The sequence below is a fragment of the Ambystoma mexicanum genome, chromosome 4q, assembly GCF_040938575.1.
Source record: "Ambystoma mexicanum isolate Mex_15411 chromosome 4q, UKY_AmexF1_1, whole genome shotgun sequence".
Taxonomy (NCBI): Eukaryota; Metazoa; Chordata; class Amphibia; order Caudata; family Ambystomatidae; genus Ambystoma; species Ambystoma mexicanum.
In genome coordinates this window covers 45,594,809-45,621,154 of record NC_090928.1, presented here as the reverse complement: position 1 = coordinate 45,621,154, position 26,346 = coordinate 45,594,809, and the positions used below count along the sequence as shown (strand labels likewise).

The 26,346-nt window shown below is 47.5% G+C and overlaps 1 protein-coding gene across 2 annotated transcripts in view; it reads left to right on the top strand.

Moving 5' to 3' along the window:
- The window catches only part of URB2 (URB2 ribosome biogenesis homolog), a 945,224-nt gene that overhangs the window by 167,232 nt on the left and 751,646 nt on the right, over positions 1 to 26,346 (top strand). For both annotated transcript variants that reach the window (XM_069607426.1, XM_069607425.1), the window contains exon 3: positions 4,318 to 4,494. In XM_069607426.1, the coding sequence (XP_069463527.1) occupies positions 4,318 to 4,494 (177 nt within the window). The remainder of the gene's footprint in view (positions 1 to 4,317; positions 4,495 to 26,346) is intronic.

Sequence of the window (26,346 nt, the reverse complement as noted above, 5' to 3'; positions counted from 1 at the left end):
AGCGGCCTACCTTGACGATATCATCGTATACAGCAAAACCTGGGAGGATCATCTGAACCATTTGGAAACGGTGGTAGCTGACCTACATGTAGCAGGCCTTCACATCAATCCCAGTAAGACCACGATGGGAACTCACGAAACAAAGTACCTCGGACACGTGGTGGGGGGTGGAATGCTGAAACCACAGATGTCCAAAACTGAGGCCATTCTTCGCATCCCAACACCTGTGAACAGGAAACAAATACGGGCTTTTCTGGGGCTCGTTGGTTATTATAGGAGGTTTATTCCCGATTTTTCTTCCATAGCCGCGCCACTCACCGATGCGCTAAGACTCAAAGGGAACCCAAACCTAACCAATAACAAAGCCGCCCTAAGGGCCATAGATCTTCTAAAGGAAAGGATCACATCTGATCCGGTATTATGTTGTCCCGACTTTCAGAAGCAGTTCTTCCTCCAGACTGATGCCTCGGACCATGGCTTGGGCGCCGTCCTGTCTCAGGAACAAGAATCGGAACTGCGGCCCATTTGCTTCATCAGCCGAAAGTTGCTGCCACATGAGTCGGCGTACTCCACGATTGAGAAAGAATGCCTGGCCATCAAATGGGCGATTGAATCCCTCAAGTACTATCTGGTTGGTCGTCGGTTCACGTTGTTCTCGGACCATGCACCTCTACAATGGCTTGCCCGACACAAGGATACCAACCAGAGGGTTCTTCGCTGGTTCCTCTCCCTACAACCCTTTGACTTTCTGACTCTGCATAGGCCAGGCAGATTTCAGCTGGTGGCGGACTACCTGTCCAGGTGCTCTCACTGGCCCGATCGGCCAGATCCCGGGGTGAGTATGTGTGAAGAGGTGCCGGCAGCGGCCTTGGGAAAAGCCACCAACTCGCACACATCGGACGAACTAGGCGATCCTGACGGGAGCGGAGCCGCCCCCGCCGAACGCTACGGCGGGGTTAGCTACTCACCTTACTGGAGTCGCCGACCCGGATTGGGAAGGGGGCGGGAACCTTGTCAGGATGCAGGCCGCGGTCGGCGGCCGAGGAGGAGTAAGAAACCCGACATCAGAGGCCACCCCTATGTACCCAAGTCCCGGCGCCGCATGGATGCCGCCGACGGAAACGCTTCAGGAACAGTCCCCATGCTACAGGGGCAGGCGAAACTGACGGCAGGGAAACCCGGTCTTAAGGGAGGCGGGGCCAAACCTTCCCAACCAATAACAGACGAGCTAGGCAAGACGTCTGCTCATTGGTGGGGATTTGAACCCAGTGAAGTATTTAAAGGCCCGCCTTTTCTAAACAAGGCTGTCTGTTATTTTCACAGGACACCGAGGAGCACGCAGGCAACCCCCGAGTGGTGGGCCTACCCAGATAACCCGAGTTAGAGGACCACAGCCTTATCCCAAGGGCAATTGGGGAAGGAAAAACCCCACGGTGAAGCAACCGCCAGAACTTTCAGTTTATTATTGATTTACCACACCTCAGTTATTGACTCTTTCCGGATCAACCATACGGCAATAATAAAGATTATTGCAGCACGGGTTTTTGTCTCCTGTCTATCATTCTCACACCTATGCAAACAAACAGCGTTGTAACGTGAGTGCTTGCATGTCCTCAGGCTACTAATAGGACGCACAGGATTCCATCTTGGATAAACAAATAGACAGGTACTTTCGGACGTCCAAAAGACATCTCAGCACATTTGCGCGACCATGCTTCCATCGGTGCAAGATGGACAATCCTGTGCCATGACAGATGGCTTCATGGGTTGGCCTTGGAGGCATCCTGTCGCGGACATCACTGGTGGACCCCAAACCAATGGTCTTCATAAGCCTACATTACTTCCGCACTAAACCAGGAACTTCCACAATCGAAAAATGTCTTGGTGTAAAATGTGCAGTGTAATCCCTCTGCTACTACCTATTGGGGAAACCTTTCACCTTGTACACTGACCACTCTATTTGCACCTGACTTGCATGCAACAAAGGCACTAAACTGTGAATGTTGAGGTGGTTCTTGTCTGGTCTAGAGAAGAAACTGCCAAGGGATGACGTCTGTGACAGTGGGGGCCCCAGTGAAGCGCGGACGTCCCACAAGGCAGAGCGCCCACCATCGTGACATCTGCATTCTGATGATGCAGACTGCCTGTCACAGCAGCTGGCAGTCTTGTGGCCTGCAGAGAGGAGCTGTCCTGTAAACTTATTAGTACCTCATACCATGATTGGGTCTGGTCCTTCAAAAGGACCCTGCCCAAAAGGAGGACCGCTAACCGCTTCTGCCAAAAGGCCCCACTGTAAGGTCTCACTGTGGGAACAGCTGCAGGTACGGGTAGAAAGATGGAATGCACTTTCAGTACACCGGTGGGGCTCCACAGGAGACACGGATACAGCAAGAGTCGTGGACCGATAGACTAGAGACCTATGGGCAGCTAACTAGCGAAGAAGCAACCAATGTGAGAAGGTTAAGGCTGGAACTGAACAGGAAAATAACCCAAGGACAGCACTTATGGAGTTTTCTCTTGTAATTCTACTTGCAAACACCTGAGTGGGAACGACTGGAAGACTACAGTTGGACCCATTAAGATCTGACACAATGTAAGATGTACCTGCAGGGAACCCTACCAAATTTTCAGGCCTGAACCTGCACAACTGGCGGGTGGAACAAGTTTACCTAGAAGGAGAAAAGCACATCAAATTCACTCTTGAACTGTTTTGCATCCTCAGTTAGCAAACAAATCCTTTCTCAAGATTGAGGGAGCTCCCTAGAGGAAGGGATTGCATCTCCTTGCATTCTCAAATTAGCATTCAAGTCTGTACATACTCCACATTTTAAACTGTTAGCCCTGTACTCTGGGTCTCAGAGATTGGAGGTATCCTCACTTTCAGACGGCATAGTTATTGTCACGGATGGCCTCAAGAACGCACCAATTCGCAGTTGCGGTTCAAGGGTTTTTCTTATTTTTTTTTTCAGTGGGCCTAATGGCTGCCCCTCTCTAAACTAGGCACGGGCAGTCCCACTCTAACCCCTTCCGTCTAGAATCTGTCTTGCTTCTTGGGATAGCCTAAAGGCAAATGCCTAATCTATTTAGCCTCCCTCGGAGAACACTCTAGGGTTTCTGTCTGGGATTTCTTCAGGAGATGACTAAGGGTGCTGCCTTCCAGACACTCCGGTCTTCATGCTCTGTTCCTTCTTCGCTCTTCTTTTCATATTACACCTCCTTGCGCTCACTCACCCTCTCGCTCGCACTCTCTTGCTCACTTGCTCTCTCTTCCATCCCCTCTCTTACTGTCTTGGTATTTCTCTGCAGTCTACCTCCACTCTTCAATCGTACCCTCTGCTGCATCCTCACACCCACTCTCCCCTCTCCACTCCTGTCCTAAACCCTCCACTCACCCCTCCCCTGCTACTGTCACTCTCCTTCTAGTCTATTAATCTTTAACTCACTCCCTACTTTCCCAGCACTACTTTCACTACGCCCATTCACACCAGAACACCACTTTCTCTCACCAACTAATACCTCCCATTTTCTAGAAATCGACTCCACAGAAATCGACTCCAGGTTCATCTACACTGTCCTTCCTCTTGTTCTTAGACCACCATCTCTGCCTCCTTTGTCCTCCCCCAAACGACCCACACCTTCCTGCCTATGCTTTTATCCTTGACCTCCTTCCCTAATTGGTGTTTTCCCACCGGTTCCCCGGGCCAATTAGTCCCTGTCTTCCCTACCCGAAACATTTTAGACATGCCAATACATAAAAAGGTTGCTAAGCCCCACCGCTTTTGCTCTAGTGGGTCTGCCGGCTTTTGTCAATGGCGGTTCGCGCCGGTTTGCCAAGGCACGGAGTGTGACCTTGTCAAGAGGAGGCAGGAGCCCCACCAGACAGCAATCCAAAGACAGTTCTAACCTTGAGGTGGATGGTGGGAGCAGAGAGGTGCCCAATTCCTGCCACGCTTGTGCTAGTATTTTTACTTGCAGCCCTTTCTCTCCAGCCTTGCCTTCCATCTCAGAAACTGGCCAGTGTCTTTCTCTTAATTATAGAGCTCCCGTCTGAGAAAAAAGATCCCTTGGCCTCACTGCATCTTGCTATAAAATCACTCTTGGCTGTGTCTTTTGCAGTTGATTTTGTATTCTGCGATTGCAAGAATGACTGCCTCTATATTTTACTACCATTTTTGAGCTTGGTGCAGCAAGGGTGTTAAGAAAGTGGGGGTTTTGGGGGGAGTTTGAGGATAATTAAAGGCTCTTCTTAAAATGTTTTTTCTTTCTCTTGCATAGTTTTAGAACATAAAATCATATCTCCTAATCTTTACCTTCTAGGTGCTACTTGATTGGGTAACCCATACACTGATTGGATATCACACTAAGAAGTTGGAACTTGAGGAGGATGTTGTGGAAAAACTTTGGGTCTATTTTGAGAATGTTGTTCACAGTAAAAAACTGCATGAACTTTTGAAGTCTGGAAAGACCATAAATCTCCGCTTTGCTGTGGCACAGGTAACTATTTGTCTTTATCGAAGATTCTGACAAGCAAATCATGTCAGCAACCTCTCTGTGAGGACACTCAAATGGCACTAACCCTGTTAGAGTCTGAAATGTCATTGACAAATAGTCTTTGGGCCTCATTACAAGTCAGCCGGTCCGTAAAGAACGGTGGTGGTAAATCCGCCACCACCGTTCTTTCCAGACCGGCTGATTAAGAGTCCTTCAGGCGGGAGGTGTCATTCCCACCTGGTCTGACCTGGCGGGTTTAACACCACCCGCCTGCAGGCAGACATGGAATCACTGGCACCATTACAGCATGGTGCCGGTGTTTCCACTTCCCCATTCCCATGGAGTCCTATAGGACTCCATGGGAATGGGGATTAACAGATTCCGCCTCCGGAATTACCGGGTCACCAGGGTTGTAATGTCCCGGTGATTCCGGCAATCACAGAGACGGAATGGTAATACAAGTCAGGCGGTAACCGTGCCTGAAATTCCGGCAGGTTTCCGCCGGACTCGTAATGAGGCCCATTGTCTTTTTGATAACCATGCTTTCTACTAATTTAAAGACGAAAACTGCAATTTCTCTGTAAATTATGCCTTTTATGTTATTGAATTTTATGTTATCTGCTGCCATTTATGTGGTCTTTCTTGGCAATTTGAGATCCGAGAAAGAGGTTCTGTGTTGGTTTGTTTGGGACGGGGGGGGGAATGAAGGAACGTTTTGCTGGTTCATGCACGTCTGAAGTATCCGGGTTCTGTGTGCCCGTATGTTTGTAGATGGTTTGTATCAAGGGCACTACTCCGGGAATTAAACCTTATGTCCTGTGAGTGTGAGGGTTCTTCGGTTGGGACTGTTCTAGATGTTGCTGGGAGCTGTGAAGAATCTTGCAGATCCCTAGCTAAAACCCTGCCTAAAGTCTCCATCTATGGGGCAAGGGGAAGGCAGATGCATCCTGACCCCAACCCTGGGGGAGGATCCCCTAGGTGGAGACCAGGCCTAGGGTAGCGAGGAGGTTCTGTGGGATGTGTGAGAAACCTGAAGGTGTCTCGCCCGCTAGTTCCCAGTGATCGGTCATCCATGTGGCCAGGACACGGCCATCGCTATTGGATCCCGTTCCTTGGGGTGGACCAGTGCGGGAGGATCACCTGTATTGGGGGTCCTTGGGGAATGGAAGTGAGTCATACCTCTTCTCCATCCTACCCTATAGGATATTCAGAAGTTCCCCCTCCTTCTGGACACAAACACTTTCTTACACAATGAAAGACAACCGACTAATACCAGAGACCTTTACCTGACGTCCCAACACAATGGTCCGGCAATTGGCAATAACTATACACACCCAACGGCCCTTTCCCTTCCCCACAGGGATCGAATATGGAGCACAAGAGAACACTTTGAGCAAGGCAAACTGCTGAGGAGGCAGCTGTTCCAGGACGACAGTTCAAAAGGAGGAGAAAGGTGGTGAGAATGGGAAGGACTACAAGGAGGGAAGTGCCCTTGCCCTTTTCGACCCAGACCCACAAAGCCATGTGAAAGGGATCATAAGGCAGGGAACAACAGCTAGTGTATGCTGTAACAGATGTCAACGGTGCACAGGGCCCTCCTACACTGATAACCAAGGCCTGGAGAGACGCTTGCTACCGTGGTACGGTTCTTGAATCCACACACAAGAAATGGCAAGCAGTTCATCGCAGCCGGTGAGTCGGAGGGAGACCCGATAGTAAACCGAACTGTGTTGAGCGAAGGTTGCAAATGACAACATGATGTGAATTGAAGAACAAAGACCTTGTGTGTTACAGAACTTTTAAAGCCCAGGGAGGGTCCAGCGTTGCTTGAGTGCTCATTCGAAAGACTCTGGATGGTCCCCTTTTGGTAAAAGTACAGATACCAGGAGGCCCTAGGAAAGCCGACATAGGAGGTCAAAGTGGTAATACAAGGGTCGAGTAAAACCCCTTGTACGATCAAGTCTTTGACCTGTAACCAAGAGGAAACCTAAGGGAAGAGAAGCCTGCATTGTGATAAAGCAAAGTGAACTGTGTAGCTGGCAAATGTGAACCCGGCTGATGGATGCCTGCAAAATGGGGTGAAGCACAATAACCCTGTGAACTTTGTGTTGACAAGAGTGAACCCGGCTGAGGGAGTCCACAGTGAAAGATTGTTTAAAGAGACATTGAGACCTGTGAATACGACATGTGAAAATATTCTGAGTGAAAGGCCGTAGTGAACCCGATGGAGGGAGGCGAACATTTGAGAGGGGTCTGAGCCCGGAAGAGGTGGATCAAGGGTGAAGAGTAATCGCTCAACAAAAAAGAATACGGAAAGGAGCTTTTGTTTTTTGTTATTTTAACACATCAGGCCCCCTGAGGTAAGAAACTTTAGAAAAGAGACTTGACCACTGACGGTCTTGTTATCACTGAAAGTAACTGTAGCCTGGTGCTGGAGAAGCCGAGGCGTGTGCTGTGCTCAAGAGTCCCGCCTTGTCCTGTGCTAAAAACGTGGGGAATGGAGACCCCAGCCATAGCATCCTGACTTATCACTTGTGAACACCTTTTTTTCTTTTCTTGTGAACACTATCCCACACTGTTTTGTAACTTAGCGGTAAGGATTGGCAATAGTTGTTTTTAGTATAGGCCCTTTTTATTTGACAAGATGCCACTAGGACTGCCTTATTATTTGATGGTCGTAGCTTGCACTCATCTTAGATTTAGGTTTAGATTAGGCGTTTTTCTCACCCATTTATACAGTTTAATAAAAACCCTTGAACTGTGATCACTTGTGTGTGTCTTTACTGTTGCTACCATGAGTTCCTTACACATGAGACACAGTATTTTTTCTTCTGATAGGGAGATTCTTACTACTGTGCCAAAAGAGGGTATGGCTTATGGTCATTTTAATGTCTCCCAACCTTGTATTAAATCTAAGGTTGTGAACCCTTGGATTGTAACATCAAAGCACACTATACCACGAGAAAGACCCTTTTTGGTATTTAAAACGAAATGGCTTCCTCATTCCAAAGAGTGCAAACAAAGAATTGTGGAAATGTCTTCTCTAAACCATCTTCCTCTGTAAAAGTTAAAACCCACAACCCCTTTGTTAAAACTGTTAAGGGAATTCAAGCTACCCTTATGAAGAATCAAGAAGTGGAAAAACCTAACTTTGTTTAAAAGAGCCACATGTCCCAGAATCCTAGAGGAACTGAAACGAGGAAGAGGGCTGAAGAGGCATGTAGGTGTAGTCAGGAAATTAAGCCTAGTAGCCATTTCAGGAGTGGGGCAATTGAAGCTAGTGGCCCAGAAGGAGCTGGAGCAGGAGTTGGAAGGCTGGCAGTAGTAGTAGAACAGGAGAAGCATGAGGCTGGCAGGTGACGCGGAAATGGGAGCACAGAAGGACACTGGAACGTGGAGACATCAGAGTTCCCACTACAAGTTCTGAGGTGAAGTTTTCCCCATGTGAGCTGAGTTACTGTGATTGCCGAGCTATGGCCCTGCAGGAGTCCAGGGCCAGAAGCAGAAGGTAAGACGAGGGGCTCAGGAGTAAGAAAATCTCCCAGTTAAGGAGGCCAGACCGGAGACGCCCGTGCTGGAGAAGGGTGCGTCTCCCAATTGAGCCAGAAGTAGTAGCGGAGGTAGAGGAAGTCAGCGGAGCGACCCGCAACCACAGTGTCCCCGAAGCCGTTGGGCAAAGCACGGCATTCAGATTCACTCAACAAGCCTTGCTGGTAAGTGGAGTCGGCTCTGAAGTAACTTGCATAACGTTTACAGCGAGTAAAAGTTGTTAGATATCTTTAAACTGTCTGGTAACAATGGAATTGTAGCACTCAAACTTAATCTGAAAGCTGTAATGTTTGCGTGAGAAGTGAATAACCATTACATCCCTTGTTGAACTCTGTACGGACTAAGGAGTGGTTGTGCGTCCTTAAATGTGAAGGAACGCTTGTTACATTCATTCCGAGTATCTAACATTGACTTTGTGTAATGCTTCCCTCTGGTGCCCTGCAGGAGTGCCTGGTCCGGGCTGTTGCGAAGTGTTGCCCCCTTGGAATGACTTTACCCTGAAGATTATCCCGGCCGCTCCTTTCCCCAGTGGTCTGCTGGGGATTAACCTCCAGAGGACCGTGAGGTTGGTAGGGACCGTGATGGACTTGGGAATTCTGGAAAGTGGTGTTCGTGGGATCTGGAGGACCTAAAGGTAAGTAAAAGGGTTCAGTACTGGTTACGTTCTGCTTTTCCCTCACCTCCCTTTTAGCCCTCTCCTTCTTTAGGTGAACTGACTGGTATGTAGCGACTGTTGCTCACTGTAGTAAACTGAAGCCCGAGATCTTAGATCATCAAGTATCCAACAACAGTTACTTCACTGAAGATGCGTGATCCAGGCCGGCTGCGACACTGGATCATGGAAATTAGTAGGTGAGTCCTTGTAGAAAATGTAACCCCAGGTCGTGGATGTTTTCGATGTGAAGCAAGATTTATTGCACTATGTCCTTGTTTGCATTGATGCATTGGTTTTAATAGTCTTCCTCCCTTTCTTTTTAGGATTAAATCGGCTGGATATCTTTGCAGGAATCGGAGCAGAGAAAAAAGCGGTGCTGCTGACTCGCGTACAGGTGAGCAAAAGTTACATGGGGTTCGGGAAGCAGGATTAACTGGTATTGATTCTCAGGAACTGCGGTTGCTGTGGACTTCAGACGAAGAATAAAACTCGGGTTAGCAAATGAAGTTCTGGGATGAGCGGCTACACGTCTACTATGGTCTAGGTAAGGCTCTGGGCAGGGCTGGAAGCGGAAGCCTTGCGGTGCAGTGAGGCTCCCCGATGTGGGCAAGTTTTCTGCAAACTTGCGTGAAAGCTGTCTGCACGTGGACAAGCAGGACCGGTAAGCGTGACACTGCACTGGTAGGTAGCAGATGAAATGCTAAGCACAGGGTGTGGCCCGGGGTGTGGTTTTATAGCCTCGGGCCGCGCTTTGTCAACACTAGACAACCAGGGATGTCAGATCCTTGTATCTGTCAGGTGCCATCTTGAGTTCCACAGTGGGTTCTTCCTTGGTGGCCATGTTGGTGTGGGTTGAGGCCATACTCCATGTACGCTTATGCCAGCCAGCCCTTACACATCCACCTTTTTCCTACACTGTCATGAGGGGAAATACCCCTAGTCCTGACCCATTTGCCCAGTGCCCGTACTGGAATCGTGACACGTTGTACAAGAGTTACAAGTAATGCGAAGTGAAAACGGCATCAAAGGAAGGTTGCGTGTGACCAATTGTGTTTTCTGAAGGAAGTCTGACGTCTCCTTTAACACTATACAGGAATACAATTCTATTCATCACTTTAAGGTTATATCTATCTGCCAGTGGTCGCGTGTGCCCAATTATGTTTTCACTTTGAACCTTGTATTGTATCCAGAATATATTTTGTTTATTTTTCCAAGACGTACACAATACTGAAGAGTAGAACAAGCTCTACCCAAGCCAAACGGTGAACCCTTTCCATAGTGAAACCATCTACCGACTTTGTAAAGTTGTTAACAGTCCAGTAACCCAAGATATTAGTGTGGCGTTGTTACCGGAAGCTGAGAGAGGGGAACTATGACTTCTGGGTAATTACTGGAGCAGAAGAGATGTGAGTAAAGCTGGGGAAGGGGAGCTGGGTGCTTGTGAAGAATATTCAAAAGTTAACCTGTAATGCTAAAGACTGCTGAAGATGAGAGGAAGTAAGTCTTGTGGGCAGAAGCAGATTATCCTTGTGGCAGTCAGACAGAAGGAACAGGCAAAGAGGCTGTGCCCTTTAAGAAAGTTATTGAAGGAAAGAGTGCCTTGGTTATCAGAAGAGGTTGCATTTTCTGGTCAGACTCAGACTTTGCCTGACAATGCAGAAGATTGTAAATAAAGGGGTAAACCTGCACTTAAGTCCCTGATCCTTCAGGTATAGTACATAATAATCAAAAAAGTGGACCAGTAGAACGGGATGACACTGAGTTCAAAACATATCAAATTTTAATCAATAAACTCAAAATAACAAATAATCTTTATCATAAAATTCGATAAAAAACAATTCATTCCTTCAATCACAGCCACATACAAAACTCATTCAGACATTCATCTATAAAACACCACAGTGTAATTTCTAAACCAGTAGACCTTGGTAATATTTCTACACCAGTTGTTTCAATTGTCACATTAATCAGTGACCCAGTCCATAGTATCAGGTGTCGTTATACATCCGGTATTCTATTCGACCAGATGATTCACACCAAAAAGCTTTGACACGTGTTTCGGTAAAAGACCTTCTTCAGGACGTAGGGCATGGAGAAATCACCATGCCCTATTCTCAACATATATGGGCCAGTGGTGAATCTAAAAAAGATAAAAACCAAAGTGTCATCCCTATTGCTTCAAAAAAGTGACTAATAATGTCACAAATGTGTTATGATTCAATAAACACATACGCCCCAAGTGCCAACTCAAGGGCTCGTGAACGGGACAGCGGAAATCAATCCTCCACCGGAATCAATACAAGTTGACAACCTGTGGAATCAACCGAAACAGCTCTCAGCGTTCTGGAAATATATCGAACACTCAGTGTTCATTCCTGTAGCCAAGTAAATAAAAACACTTAAGCACCCCTGGTGCAAAGTGGAAATCTTCAAGAGGCTGCCAATTGCCCCCCAGAGCCACACATTGTTCTTAAACGGATAGCCTTCACTTTATAGCAAGTATCAGTCAGTGCTATTTCACGAAGCTATAGAGAAAGCATAAAATAACGACTCCTTAGTAGAGAGAATTTCCTTCACGTGCATATTATCACTATTTACGCCATTAAACACGGCAATGTGTCAACATGCTCAAGAATGCCAGTACCCACCATAACAAACATATATAATGCTGCTAAATATGGGCTAAATTCTGTATTTTTTTACCGTGCCCATTCTCTCTGCAAACTCCTACATGAGGGGAGTCTCCTTTGGAGCGTACTGGCCTGTTCTTGCAGAATGACGTTCTGGCCGAGGTCCGTAGCGTTTGGGAAAAGCCACATTCTGGACTTTTCGTCAATAAGAAAATTGACGCGTAATCCAGGCTGCATTCTTCAGAAGAGGTAGCTTTGTCTTGTCCACCCTCCTCCTCCACGGTGTTGGCTGCGGCTACCTTACAGTCCAGGTCTGCAGCATCCTCTTCCACGACGGCTACTCAGGTTCTGGGAAAGGAGACAAGCTTCTTGGCTCCATTGGGAGGAAGATTTTCGCTAACTTGGCCTTGCAGTTCCGGCAGGCCAATTCCGAACTAGTGTTAGTGGGGGCTAATATGCGGATGTGGAAAGGTCTGTCGGAGTTTGAGGAGTTCATTCCGGTCGAAAAGCTGGAAGATTTTAAAGCGGGCTTATCCGACACCAGGGTCTTGGCCCAGGATCTCATGGAGGCTGCGGCTCACCACATAGACACCTCGACTCGGGCCTTATGCTGGGGGTTGATACCTCACGACAGGCGTGGCTACATGCCACCAAGTTTTCAAAGGAAGTACAGGACAAGGTGTTTGGACCTTCCGTTTGACGGTAAGGAGCTGTTTCATTCTGATGATGATTCTGAAGATGATGTCGGTGATCGCAGCCTATATTCATCTGCAGGGTATCCATGTCTATCCGTATTTGGACAACTGGCTCTTACGCAGTTCTTGCCCATTGAGAGCCGCAAGCAGTCTTCAGTCTCCCACAGCTCCTGTTCCATCTTGGGCTTCCATGACGGTCTCTCAGGACTTGATTTTCCTGGGTTTTCGCTGGAACTCGATCGACTGCAGAGTGTACCTGACCGGGGACAGATAGCGGATCTGTTAGCTACGTGTCAGAAGTTTGCGCAGTCAGAGAGCATGTCGGCCTGGTGGTTCCAGAGGCTTCTGGGCCTCATGGCCTTGTGCGTGTTGGCTCTTCCTCTAGCTCGTCTCAAGATGAGGTGAACTCAGATGGCCCTTCGGAGTTCTTGGCGTCAGGCTGTGGATCCAGACTCCAAGTTGATAATGATTCCGGCTTCCATGAGAGTGGACCTGGAGTGGTGGTCGTCTCTCAGCAACCTGTCGGTGGGTGCAGGGTTTCAGGACCCAGCCCCTACGGTGACGGTCACGACAGACTCCTCCCTTCTGGGGTGGGGTGTGACGTTGAGTCTTTTTCAGGTCTCGGATCTTTGGTCGCCTCAGGACAAGCTCCTCCCCATAAATCATCTGGAGCTTCTGGCGATCTTCCTAGCGCTCAGGGCGTTCAGACCGATCATTGCCAACAAGGTGGTCCGTATACGCACGGACAATGTGGTGTCAATGTATTACATCAACATACAAGGGGGAACCAAGTCTCCCCCTCTCGGGGACCTGTCCATCCAGATTTGGGAATGGGCTGTTCTTCATGGTGTTTGGCTGCTTGCAGTGCACATCCCGAGCCAGCTGAATGTCGCAGCGGATGCCCTCAGCCGGCGGACAATGGTCAGCTATGAGTGAGAGTTGAAGGCGGAGGTCATCTCATGGATTTTCCTGCATTGGGGCACACCGGAGGTGGACCTCTTCGCTACGGCAGTAAACAAGAAGCTTCCTCAGTATGCCTCCAGAGGGGGGCTGGGAGCCTCCTCTCTGGGGGATGCTCTCGAGATTCCATGGCACAACATGAGAGCTTACGCTTTCCCGCCTCTAGTTCACCGAGCAGTTTGCAAATTGAAGAACCCGGTGAACTGTTCTCTCCTACTCATAGCCCGTGGTGGCCAGCCAGGTTTTGGTTCTCAGAACTTGAACACCTGTCGGTGTATCCATCGATCAGGCTTCCGGTGACCCCCGATCTTCTTCACCAGGGGGAACAGCAGCTGTGGCACCCCAACCCACAATCGCTTAGCTTGGCGGCATGGTGGCTGAGTTCAAGTCTTTAGAACATCTTAACTTGTCTGCGGATAACATGCGTATTATCCAGACAGCCAGGAAACCCTCGACTAGGTCCCAGTACTGAAGCAAATGGCTCAGGTTCTGTAATTGGTGTTTAAGCAAGCAGTTGGACCCAAGGGGGGTCAACAATTGACACGGTACTGTCCTTTGTATCCTTCTTAGCAGAGTCGGGTTTCCACGTTCTGTCATGCAGAACTTACCTTTCAGCAGTTTCTGCTTACCTTTCTACGGACCAATGCTCTTTCTCTGTGTAACCCAGTGGTTATGAGGCATTTTGCAGGATTGACGCCCTCTATCCTCCAATTCGTAGTCCACACCCGAGGTGGGATCTAAATGTGGTCCTGACGGCGTTGTGCCAAAAACCTTTCGAACCAATGGCCACGGTGGACCTCCAGTATCTATCCTGGAAAGTGTCCTTTTTAGTCGCCGTTACGTCAGCAAGGTGGGTGAGTGAACTCCAGGCCTTGTCGGTGGAGCATCCCTGCTTGGTCTTTCACAAGGATAAGGTGGTCCTACAGACAAATCCTGCTTTCCTGCCGAACCCTGCCTCAGAGACAGAAAGGGTTCTGCATTGTCTCCATGTCAGAAGGGCTCTTAAATTCTATCTGGACAGAACATCTGAGCTTAGGAATTCTTCTCAATTTTTTATGACCTTTGGTAACCCAAAAGGTAAGCAGGCATCTAAGGCGACTATTTCTCGGTGGATCGCCGCCTGCATTACGGAGTCGTTCACCGTCCAAGAGCTGAAGCCTTCTAAAGGCATACATGCACACCTGGTGCAGGGTAAGGCAGCTGCAGTTGCATTTCAGAAATATGTCCCCTCGGGGACCATCGCTAGTGCAGCTACTTGGGCCTCCCCATCTGCTTTTTATAAGCATTATTGTCTAGACATGAGCTCAAGAGCTGATGCTCAGTTTGGTCATGCGTGCTGAAGAACCTTTTTCAGTAAGGGGTATTGCCATCCACCGATAGTTCCTGTAAGGAGTGCTTGGGAATCTCCCATAAGTATGGAGGAAAGGGGACGGGACGTAGGCGTATAACCAGGTTACTCACCGTAGTGACCACCTTACTCCTAGTCCATAGTCCCCTTTCCATCATACACCCGCCCGCCGTCCCCTCTAATAAGGTTCCTCTGTTATTGCTAATAGGTCTTAGACCTGGCGATTGAAAAGGACTGATGGGCGATGCGTGGGGCGGAGCCAAGGTGGGCGGGGTTGCGGCCGCGTGCCAGGCCCCGTGCAAGAAAGGGAGAAAGGACACATTTTTGCAAAGTTTTTGGATACTTTTTACAAAGTGCTCCGGTCCCGTCCCACAGGACGGAGAGATGTCCCATAAATATGGAGGAAAGGGGACAATGGACTAGGAGTAAGGTGGTCACTACGGTGAGTAACCTTCTTAATTTGCATCACATTTTATCAAAAATCTCCCCAGGGGGTACTATTCAAACAGTGTTCCAAAAGGAATGAATTCCCATTTGCAACTGTGGGCCACTTTCATGTTGGTGTCCGATTGTATGCCCCAGACCGACCCTGCTGTAGACTGTGTGAACACTGGGCCTATCAGTGCTTTCTGCTAGAAAATAAACTGCCCCCACTGTCCTCTGTGTAGATTTGCCCATTGGCACTAGAGTTGTTGCTTCGCTTGATCCTTCACCTACCTGCCTTCTGCATATGGCACTGGAGTCAAGCAGGCAGGACAGATTCAACATTCAATTTGAAGTATCCAGAACAATGGGGGTGAAATATTTCTCAATTTGTGACACCACTCATGAAAGCATTCCTCCCTCTGAACTCGCATCACAAGGGTCCTAATGCACTTAGACCTGGGGAAAACGGTAATGATGGGGCTGTGGTGAGGTGGTGGTCTATGCCGTATTTGTGCCGATGTGCATTTTAACTTTGTCATCTACAAAAATGAATTTTTGCCACTATCTTTAAGAAGGTAAAGGAACATGTATTGCAAAAATCAAGAAATCAACAGCGCCTACTGAACGCTGTCCTTTTAGGATTACATGGTCATTGGTGACTCTGACATCAGACCTTCATAATACACAAGGCAGATGGTAAACAAGCTATAGCTATGACAATTTCACAAAAGAAACACAATGACAAGGGCTTTCAGATCACACATGAGTGACTTTTTTCCCTTTAATTGGATAAAGAGTTATCAAAACAAACTTTTTGTCGCAGCGAGGGGTCATGATGCCCATGCCATGTGGTTCCAATAAAATGCAAGTCGAGGCTGATTTTCAAAGTGATAACCTATGACTGAGCAGCAAGCTCATCGCTAAAAGTTTGCATTATAACACTTCCACTAGTCACTCTTTCATTCAAGGCGATCAACAAGTGAGCGCCATGATTCTGCAGCCGCCTTATATTCCTGGAGGATCAGCTAAATATGTTCAGACAGAGACAAGTTTCAAAATGCTACCTTGCTACAGCTGGAAAATCCTGCATGCGTATTCGTAAGTTAACTAAAAAGCATTAACTTGAATGGTAAGTACAAGAACTTCAAATGAAAAAGACAATGCAAATAAGTTCTTTTTTTTGCTGGTACACGTAGTTTCAGTTGGAGCAGTTTTTAATGCCATTCCGTAAACCACACGTGCCTGACACAAAATCAATATGTTAGCAATAGGAAGAATAAATGGAGTGCCAAGAAGGAAAAGGATTTACTTTTGTGGCTTTTGGGTTTATATATTTATAATGGATAATGTTTTCTAAACATAGAACTAGGAAAATCCCCCATTGTCATATCATTGAATTTACAAGTCACACTGCAAAATTCAGTCATCTCTGCGGGTATTCCCTGCTGCCATATGAAAGGGTGACATGTCCGTGATATATATATATATATATATGCCAGCCAGCCAGTGGGGGAGCTAAAAGCCTAAATGACCACTTAAGAAAAGCAATTAAGTTTGCTTTGCCAGTCCCAGCAGGTCTTCTCCCCCCCCCCCCACCTCCGCACGTGTGTGTGTGTGTTTGGTGGAAGCAAGGGGTGGCATTTCAGTCGAAAGTATGTTGAAAAGCCCAACTCTTGCCCTAGGTGCCTGGTTTTGTTTTTTGATGATAAATCTGACAATTTATGACCTTTTTAAGGAAATATTTGTTAAAATTAGTTAACTCCGCCTGCTATACCACGATAACCATGAAAAACCGTCATTTGACAGGAAGGTTATCGTACCGGCATAAAACTAATATCATGACACCCCTACCTGAAAGTAAAAATTGCATGTTCTTTTGAACTGTGTAAAATAATATTGAAGAGAAAACAAGTTATCGTCATAACCAGGATTACCATTGGTATTATCTTCTTTGCTGGAATTGGAAGGGGATCTTTTCAACCAATACCAAAGCATTGTTGCCAGTGGGGTTTTGTGTTAGACTTTTGCTTTGACTTGGAACTGATCAGAACTGGTTCAAGACTTTTTCTTTGAACATTTTGAAGTTGACTCTAAAGCCTGAGGAAAGGATCTTACCCAGGGCAGGTCATCCAAATATGGTTTAATATTGCTTAACTTGTTTTGCTTTATAATTTCCTATGTTTGTTTTGTTTAGAGTGAGGGCCAGTTTATGCATGCTAGAGTTAAATATGGTATTCTGCTTAAGCCGAAAGAATTCTCCTTTTCTTGTAAAGATTTGGAACTACAGTTTAAAGCATGCCCTAGAAGAGTCAAACTCAAGTAAAGGAGAATGTGGCAGATGTGACTGTCATGCATATTATCAGAATGCCATTAAATCCCCACAATGATGGCATTAAGGGTTTTGTTGAATGATTTTCTAGGTATGTGAAACATGAAGGTGTCTCACTTACTAGTCCCCGGGGATCTGTCATTCAGGTGGCCAGGACACAGGCATCGCTATTGGATCCAGTTCCTGGGGGTGGACCAGTGAGGGAGGATCACCTGGGTGGGGGGTCCTTGAGGAGTGGAAGTGGGATACCAACGAGTGAGACAAAGTATCCCCCGTCTCATACCTTTTCCCTATCCTACCCCGTAGGATACTCAAACATTCAACCCCCCTCCCCCGCTCAGCCCCCTTTTCCGACACAAACACTTTCATACATCACAGAAGACGACGGACAAACTCCAAAGCTATTTACCTGACATGCCCAACGCCAGGGTCGGGCAAAGTCAGGCAATTGACCAGAATCACACACCTGACAGCCCTTTCCCTTCCCCATAGGGATAAAAGGTGGAACACGAGAGCACAATACGAGCAAGGCAGACCGCACGACGAGAGAGCTAACTCAGCACAGCAGTTCAAGAAGAGGAGAAGGATGGTTCGAACCGAGAGGGTGACCAGGAAGGAAGCAACCTTTCCCTTTCGGAGCCTGACCTGTGAAACCTCCACAGAAGGAATCGTAATACCATGAACAGTAGCCAGTGTGTGTTGCAGCAAAGGTCAACGGTACACATGTCTCCCCTCCGCTGATAACCAAGCCGAGGGGAGACACTTGCTACCGTGGTACCGGCCTTGACTCCAGAGACAAGAAAAAGCCAAGCAGACCATCACAGCCGGTGAGTCGAGGCGAGAACTGATAAGAAACCGAACTGTGTTCGAACAAAAAATAGCAAAACGGTTAATTGAAGAAAGTACAAAGTACTGTCTGTTTTGATACGAGAGGGAAACACCAGCTACGGAGGAGTCGGACACTGCATGGGCTTTCACTTGAGAAACTCTGGGGAAATGACCTTATGATTGAAACTACCGTTACCAGAAGGCCTTGGGAACTGCGCTAGAAGAGGGTCACACTGGTCATACAGGGGTCTAGTAAAATCCTCCATACAGTCGAAAGTCTTTGACCGAAAAATGAAGGTAAAGTTGCAGCGTAAGAACTGTTCAAAGGTATGTGTGAATTGTAAAAGTTGGCAAGAACTGTTCAAGGAACTGTGTGAATGACAAGAGTGAACCTGATGGAGGGATGCCGATGAACAGGGGGCAAAGTCTCAAGTCCCAATGTACATTGTGTTGACAAGAGTGAATCCGACAGAGGGATGTCCACAGTGAACTGTATAAAAAGACATTAAGATTAGTGAATGGCACAGAGAAGATTTTGCAGAAAGCCATAGTGAACCCGACTGAGGGAGGCTGACATTCGAAAGGGTTTTGAGTCTGGAAGTGGTGAAAAACCATCAGCCAAGAAGAAAATGTTATTGGGAACTTTCTGGGTATCTGAGCCTGGAAGAGGGGAGATCCAGGGGTGAAAAGGCATCGACCAACATGCAAGCAGAAAGGAACTTTTGTTTATTATTTTAGAACACATCAGATTCTCTGAGGCACAAGACTTTTTGCAGAAAAGAGACTTAACCACTGAAGGCCCTGATAGTTGAGAGCAGAACTTTTGGCTTATGCTGGGAAAGCTGGAGCGTGTGCTGTGCTCCGGAGCCCCGCCTTGTCCCATGCTCAAATCATGCGGGAAGGGTGATCCCGGACCACTGCTTCCTGACTTATTTGTGAACACTTCTTTCTTTCCTGTGAACCCTATCCTACACTCTTTGGTTATATTTTGCTTAAGGATTGGCAATAGGTTTTTCTTAGTATAGGCCCTTTTATTTGAAAAGACGCCACTAGGACTGCCTTATTATTATTTGATGGTCGTAGCTTGCTCCCATCTTAGTTGAGGTTTAGATTGGGCGTTTTTGCAACCCGCATATACAGTTTAATAAACGCCCTTGAACTGTGATCAGTTGTCTGTCTTTACTGTTGCCACCATGAGTTCCTTACATAGGCAATTGGCAGTTTGAGTCTACATGGCAGGTCCAATACCAATTTAGCCTATTATTGCCTTGACTAAGGGATTGCAAAGTCCCAATTGGGACACTGACCATAAATGTGAGCAGGAAGTCGCTCTGATGGGAACAGGGACACTGTCTTGGAGTAGATGGGAACTATACCTGAAAGTGTGATTCACACTATTGTAGGAGCTCTTCAACCTCCCCCCACCCCTGTCTCTCATATATATTCTGAGGCTTGTGGAATCTGCTTGGATCACATGCTGTGCATAGGCCGACATCTAGTGGAAGCTGAAGAGTATTACAGTTTGTTTTTGAAACTCGAAAAGGGACGTCGACAGGGCGTGCTAGTAATACTATCCCTAGTGACATCCACTGTAGCCATGGTCCTTCACGCGTCAAGAGCCCCAGATTGTTTTTTTCCACCGTCATAGACAGACGCTGTTTCGCAGAGTTCCCTTTAAGCTATCGCCATTTATTATTATACCATTAACAATAGTTTTTCTTGCTATCCTTATAATCCTTTATATCCACCGGCTATCGAGACCATCCGACAAGGGTGGAGAAAAGAAACGACCGCTGAAGACTCCGTTGACTGATCCGTTCTGGCCTTGGAAGGCTGCTCCGGGCTTTGGCCCACACAGTAGGGAGAGAGGGGGGAGGTCATACTAGAATGTGTATATACCCCTTTTTCGTACACTACATTCGCCTAACTGCCGTGTCATTTAGTTATGGAAAGGACACCCTTTAAATTGTGCCCTAAGTGCAACAAAAAGTTCCTGTTGCTGGACAAACACCTTGTGTGTAACTTGTGTCTCCCTCGGGACCACGTTGAGGGCTCCTGTCCAGCGTGTAGACTCTTGAACCCCAAAACACTTAAGGACTGCTTAACTAAACCCTGGGCCCATCAAGCCAGGCAACTCGAGGCCATGTAAGTCGAGGGTGCTTTCAGCGATGGCAGTAACGCTGCGAGTTTCCCAAGTGCAGGCCCCTGACACCAACAGACGGGCCGGCGGCCATGTTATGGGGACAACACCCGGTGGCGAAAGCGCTCTCACTAACCTCCCCCACCCCACCAAACACACAACCCACTGCTGAGACTCGACACACGTGTCAAGCAAACAGCAACGTGCAACATCTAGGGAAAGGTCTGTTGATTCGCTGTCCTCTGGGCACTCCAGATCGAGATCGCCACATGACCGATCCCGACTGTCGAAAGACAGAACAGACGTTGTGTATAAAAATATTCCCGAAGAGATTCAATGTTCTTCGTCGATAGCAGTAAAAAAGCCCATGCAGGCCGGACTTGCACAATGAGTTAAAAATCATGTACCGGAAAGCCTTGTAAAGTCAAGGGAGTCTAAGAAGAGCTCCTCTAAGACTCCTCATAGGGATAAGACACAGAAGGATAGGTCCCCTCATAAGAGTAAGGCACCTCAGACACAGGATTCCCTTTCTTCAGCCTTGAAGAAAAAGGCTAAAGTAATCCCAACCACTCCAGAGGACCTAGGTCTCCCTCCCCAATCTATGGTCATTCATAGTTCTGCCCAATGGTCAGCTGAAGATATAGATAGGGTTATGAGAAGAATGCCTTTCATGACAAACCAACTACTTCACAATTTTTCACTCCACCACTCCCACAACAGCGGCCTATGGGTCGCAGAGCCCTGTTGAATCCCCTGCTTAAAGGTCTCGCCCAGGTGAACCACTGCAAGATACAACTACATTTGAAATATATGACCTGGACACGGATCATGAAGACCTCTATGACCAAGAAGTCGCAGACCCTTATTATATGGATAATGAGGAGGATAAGGGTGACCCTGAGACAGACATGTACATCATAGACTCACCAGTGGATCAAGACCCACCCCCCCCTTATATTCACCCATCGATAATCAACCTCTTCTTAACGAGGTACTTATCAAAGCGGCTGAACATTTTCAAATAGCAACCCACGAGGATCCACAGGACAAAGATTTTGTGGATGAAATCTTGGGAGACAAAAAGTCTGTTACTCAATTTATTCCACATCTAAAGTCGGTCTAGCAGAAAGGTACAACCCTCGCTGGAGACACCCAATCAGACGAGGGCAGTGAACCCACCCATAGAAAAACGTTTCAGACCTGCACCATCAGACCCGCTGTAAATTGGGGGACAACTAACGCCTGACTCGCTAGTTGGTACTACAACAAGAAAAAGAGCAGGTAGTCCCTGAGGCTCCCCCAGACTAAGAAAGCAAGAAGCTTTACACAATGGGCAGGAGGGTGGCTGCTTCTGCTGCATACCAAATCAGAATTGCTAATAACTCTACCCTATTAGCTAGTTATAACTGCCATAAATGTGACGAAGTCTCAACGCTACTTTCGTCAGCACCGGAACCCCTCAAGTCTCAGTTAGCTCTGATGGCTGTAGAAGGGAGGGCAGAGTCAAGCTGTCTGCTAAAGAGCGGTCTTGACGCCGCGGACAAAGCTGGCTGAATAATAGCTGAGGGAACCATTATTAAGCGTCATGCTTGGTTACGCCAATCCAGCTTTAAACCAGAGACACAGGGTACTCTCATTAACATGCCCGTCGAGCCCAAAGTATTCTTTGGCAAAGCTGTCGGACGCCTTAAAAACAGCCCAATAAGAATGACACATTGAAATCATTGTGTGAATTGACCAATAGACCTCCTGGCCAAATTGGAAGCAGCAATTTTTGTTGCGCACGAGGACAATTTTCCCAGAGGGGTTCCCATAAAGTCAGGATACGGCCTAGGGGAACAATCAAGGCCAAGCATCTCAAAATTACCAGAGAGGACGGCGCATATCTCGCGGTCGGGGAAGGGGTTCCTCCTCCGCACATTTCCAGCTTCACCCAAGCATGGGAGGGAATCACCTCAGACTGATGGATGCTGTCCACCATAGCGGGCGGATATTTTATAGAGCTTCTTGGACAACCCCGGAATCGCCCCCCACGCCAGAAAACCCACTCCAAAGAAGACAGCGCATCGTCACACTGCTCTAAAAGGACGCCATAGAAATCGTCCCTGCCAACCAGGTAAACAAGGGTATTTAGTCAACTTACTTCCTTGTGCCAAAGCAAGATCTAACAATGTGCCGAGTATTAGATTTGCACCCTGCAAACAAATATGTCCAGCCACGCAAGTTTTGCATGCATAGGGGGACATCTAGTGCAAGCTGCGGAGTATTAGTTGTTGTTTTTGAAACTCGAAAAGGGACCTCGACGGGGCATGGCAGTTATTCCATCCCTAGTGTGATGTCCACCGTACCCATGGTGCTTCACGCGTCGGTGTCCCTCAGATTGTTTTTTTTTTTCCGCCACCATCGACGGATGCTAAATTGCAGAGTTCCTTTTTGGCTAACACCATTGATTAAAACTTCATTAGTTAGTTACTCTTTCTAGCCTTTAAATCGCTGATCTTCGATGAACATCTTCGGCGGTGATAAGGACGAACGTCGTCGGACAAACACCTTGACTCGACAACACCCTTTCGGCCTTGGAAGGCCGCACCGGGCCTCAGCCCAGACAGTAGGGAGAGTGGGGGTGGGGGAGGAGTATTTCTTAGGGTTCAGTGAAGACTCCAGTTGGCATTTAAAGCATGTTACCTGGCTGATGTCCTACTAGTGATGCAACCATGAGCAAAGTCACTGTGGGGAGAATCAATGAAAACCTTATAGTAGGGACAATCCCTGTTGCAACAGAGGACAGAGACGCACCTGGATCAAGTAAGGGTATATATCCAGGAGCTAGCAACAGTGACACCCCCAGGAACCAAATCACAGCAGAGTGAATTAACTGTGTGAACATTTGTGTGTTCCACTCACCTGGTCTCTGTGGAGGCGTTGGGGCACGGTTGCAGCCCTCCCAGGAATTTGATCATCCCCGTTGGATCTCTCCCCTTGCGGACTGGCTGTGGGCTGCAACAATTAGTGACCCTGCTCCTGCGCAGATATGAGAAAACGTGAGTGCGCTGATCAGTGACTATGGTACCTCTCAAACCCTTCTACCAAAGGTGCGATTTCTGTGGGCATGTACCGGCCCATAAGGCTCACCTGTTAATTGATGGTGAACTCTCCTTCCTGCTACTTCTGGCAGTGGCACTTGTCGATGGGATCTAGTTCGTTCACTGAACCCTGGTGAGTAATAGTCCAGTCTGGCTGTGACTATTCTTCTCTTGGTTGGAAGTGTTTCTCAATGTCCCTTGTCTTTTCCTCTTTGTGTTTTTCCCCTTCTCACTTTCTGTCTTGTGTTCTTGCTCTCGATTTGTTATAAATTCCTGAATAATGTTTTCTCTTCTGTTTTCTTCCCAATAGATGGAATTGTAGCTCAACGGCAACTGTGGGGGTGTGGAATGCGGCCGGGTGGAAGATAGATGGAACCGCAATGTCTGACAACAGGTGAGTAATGGTTTAAGGAAAAGCGCGAGATGCGATGGAGCGCGACCTTAAACTTAATGTCTTTTTAATGTCTAAACTTGCCTTTTGCTTTTATTTGCAGGTGATGCGGTCGCAGATGAAGTGCGTAGTGCTGCAGTGCCAAGAAGGTGGTTTCAACATCCTCGAAGCCAAGAAGATGAGCTGCGGTCCCCGGATGAAGAGCTCAGCGCTCCGGAAGGTTTGAAGGTAAGCTACGGTGCCAAGATGAAGGTGACGGCGTCCCAGAAGATTTGAAGAAAACGCGCACAGGTGAGCAGATTCTCCAGATGGTAAGTATAGAAACAGGAAGCAGGATTTCCAAGGTAAGTTTGAATCCCATGTGGCGTTGAGCGTTACGCTGCTTGGATGTACAGAATAACGCGAAGCGTCTGCCTCGTGGATTGGAGCAGCTCATATAGCTGTGATCGTGGGCACGCCCACTAGGCCTGGCTTGCCTGCCACACCCTGCCACTAAGTCAGCACGTGCAAGGCAACCCAGTAATAGCAGCCCCACCCCAGAGTACACGTGGGGCTGATTTAAGTGATGGAAGATCACACGTTAAATGCACCTTGCATCCGGAATGAGGTGCTATGCTTGTAATAAAGGCATTTTGTCCCAAATAAATTTTCTTGTTCGCTGTTATTTCTGAGCCTGGCGCCAAAGGCACCAGGACTGTGTCATTCCGGGCCGTGTCTGTGTTCTTGGCCCGATGACCATGACAGCATGGGGGACAGGAAAGGAGTTGTGGAGGACACATAGCATTGTAGAAAATTCCATGGCAGGCAACAGTGGGCATTTAGGTGACAGTTATGATTTTGGAGATGATTTGGGTGTTGTCAGAGTAGTTTTAACAGGGTAAGCTGTGTCTCCTTAACTAGTCTCCTAATTGGGGCATTGTTTATGTTGGTAGTCCACAGGTTGTACTGTGTGTGTTCTCTATAAGAATGGGGGCTGGTAGTTTGTTTTGTCCGTAAGAAATAAGTTTTCCCATCGTAGTACAACATGGCTCAGTCTTGCTTCGAAGAACCTTTTGATGTGTGATATGTGCAACATTGCTGAGTTGTCTGGGAGAATGAAAGCTGAGGTTATGTTAGTATTTAAATGTTATATTTAGGTTGTCGTATATGAAGAGGAGCAATGATTCCGTTTATCCAATGAGTTTTGTGAAGAAATACCCTGCCATGTTTTGGATGTTTCAAAGTGAGCTAGCAAATGGGCCATGGGCCTCCCTAATGGAGGATTCCGTGTTCTTTGTCACTTAGCTCTGGGTAGGAGTCTGTTGCATGCTGGAAAAAAGTACTTCTAGCCCTTTAAGGGGCTTTCCAGGAGTCACGTGACCTCACATGGGCAGTACCCTATGCCCTCAACCCAGTCTCAATACGATGGAGGCCCGGACCTCACCAGAAACGATCATAACCCTATAGCACTGACAACTTTTAGCATGGCTCTGGCTGACGATGTTGCTCCACTACGGTCCTCTGATCCCCACATGCACGCTCACGGTCCAGTCGACACTCTGATTACATACTAAGACATACTCTACACCTGCTGTGGGAGGGGATGCACTTCACCTCTTAGCACTTGTAAGATAAATGTGCATGGCTTAACACCTGACCTAAACAAGAGTTACCCAATAGAATAGGTTTTGATTGAGACTAGGAAAGGGGCTTTTCTGGAATTAGCAGTGGGGATGTTTGGAGAAGGAGGTTGCATCAGGCGTTTGGAGCTAGTTGGCCAATCAAGAAGTAGGTGGAGCAGAGGAGGCTGGATTCTGGAGGGGGGGGAGGAAACCTCTTTTGGTGGTAGGGTGAAGACATGAGGAGATGGCTAGAGGAAGACATCAGGAAGTGGTTCAGTATCCATCATCAAAATGTATACTTATTGCCTTTTTTTCCATGGCACAAATGTTGTTCTTGAACAAAAGCAAAATGCAAAGTCCTAATTAAAATGGCGAAGGCTTCTTCACTACATATATGGGGTAATGATCTTCAAGATGGCAGCCATCCAAATACTAAGCACAAAGCACTCAGAAAAAAAATCTATGCCTATCAGTCCTGCATTGCTAGGTCGTTCACCAGGCGTAAAAAAAGCTTTAAGATAAAAGTACAAGCACATGCATATTAACATGATACGTATTGTAGCACATTGTAGCATTTGTTTACCCTGTGCAGATTGTCATAAGATGCACGCGGCACAAGATGGGGGTTTAGGTGTGCATTTATTAGTAGTTAGGATAACAGAGGTTCAAGAGCTCTGCATGGTGCTTCTTTTCTTTGTGTTCTGGGGCCTTTATGGGTGCTAGTGGGTCAGTAACTTCTCAGTGTGGCTCCTACGTATGGGTGTCAGTAGGCTCAGGTGTAAGTGTCTGTGTGGTCCTTCTTGACATCCACCTGCTGAGGAAGGTATAGAAGATGAGCAGCGCCTTCAAGCTCACCCCTTTTATGCATTTCTGTCCCTCCCCTGATGTTGGATGGACTCCTCCTAGGCTGGATACTCACCTGGATCCTTCCTTAGACAGTGTGTGATAGGCTCCGACACCCTCTAGTTAAGGCCACTGCCCCCATCTTTTCCTAGCTCCTGGGTGCCAGCTGCTAGGGCAAGTTTCCCCCGCTTTTCTTTTGTTGGCCCTTTCATTCAGGGGGTTGGGCATAGCGCTCTCCTGTTAGAGCAGGGATCGGCTGTTTTGGTGTTTATAGGGTTGGAACCACTGACCTTGTAAGTCTGTCTTCTGGTTCGCTGGATTCATGCTCTAGTGAGGTCTGTGGGGTCCATCTCCAGGTTTCTCCATCATGGCATTCC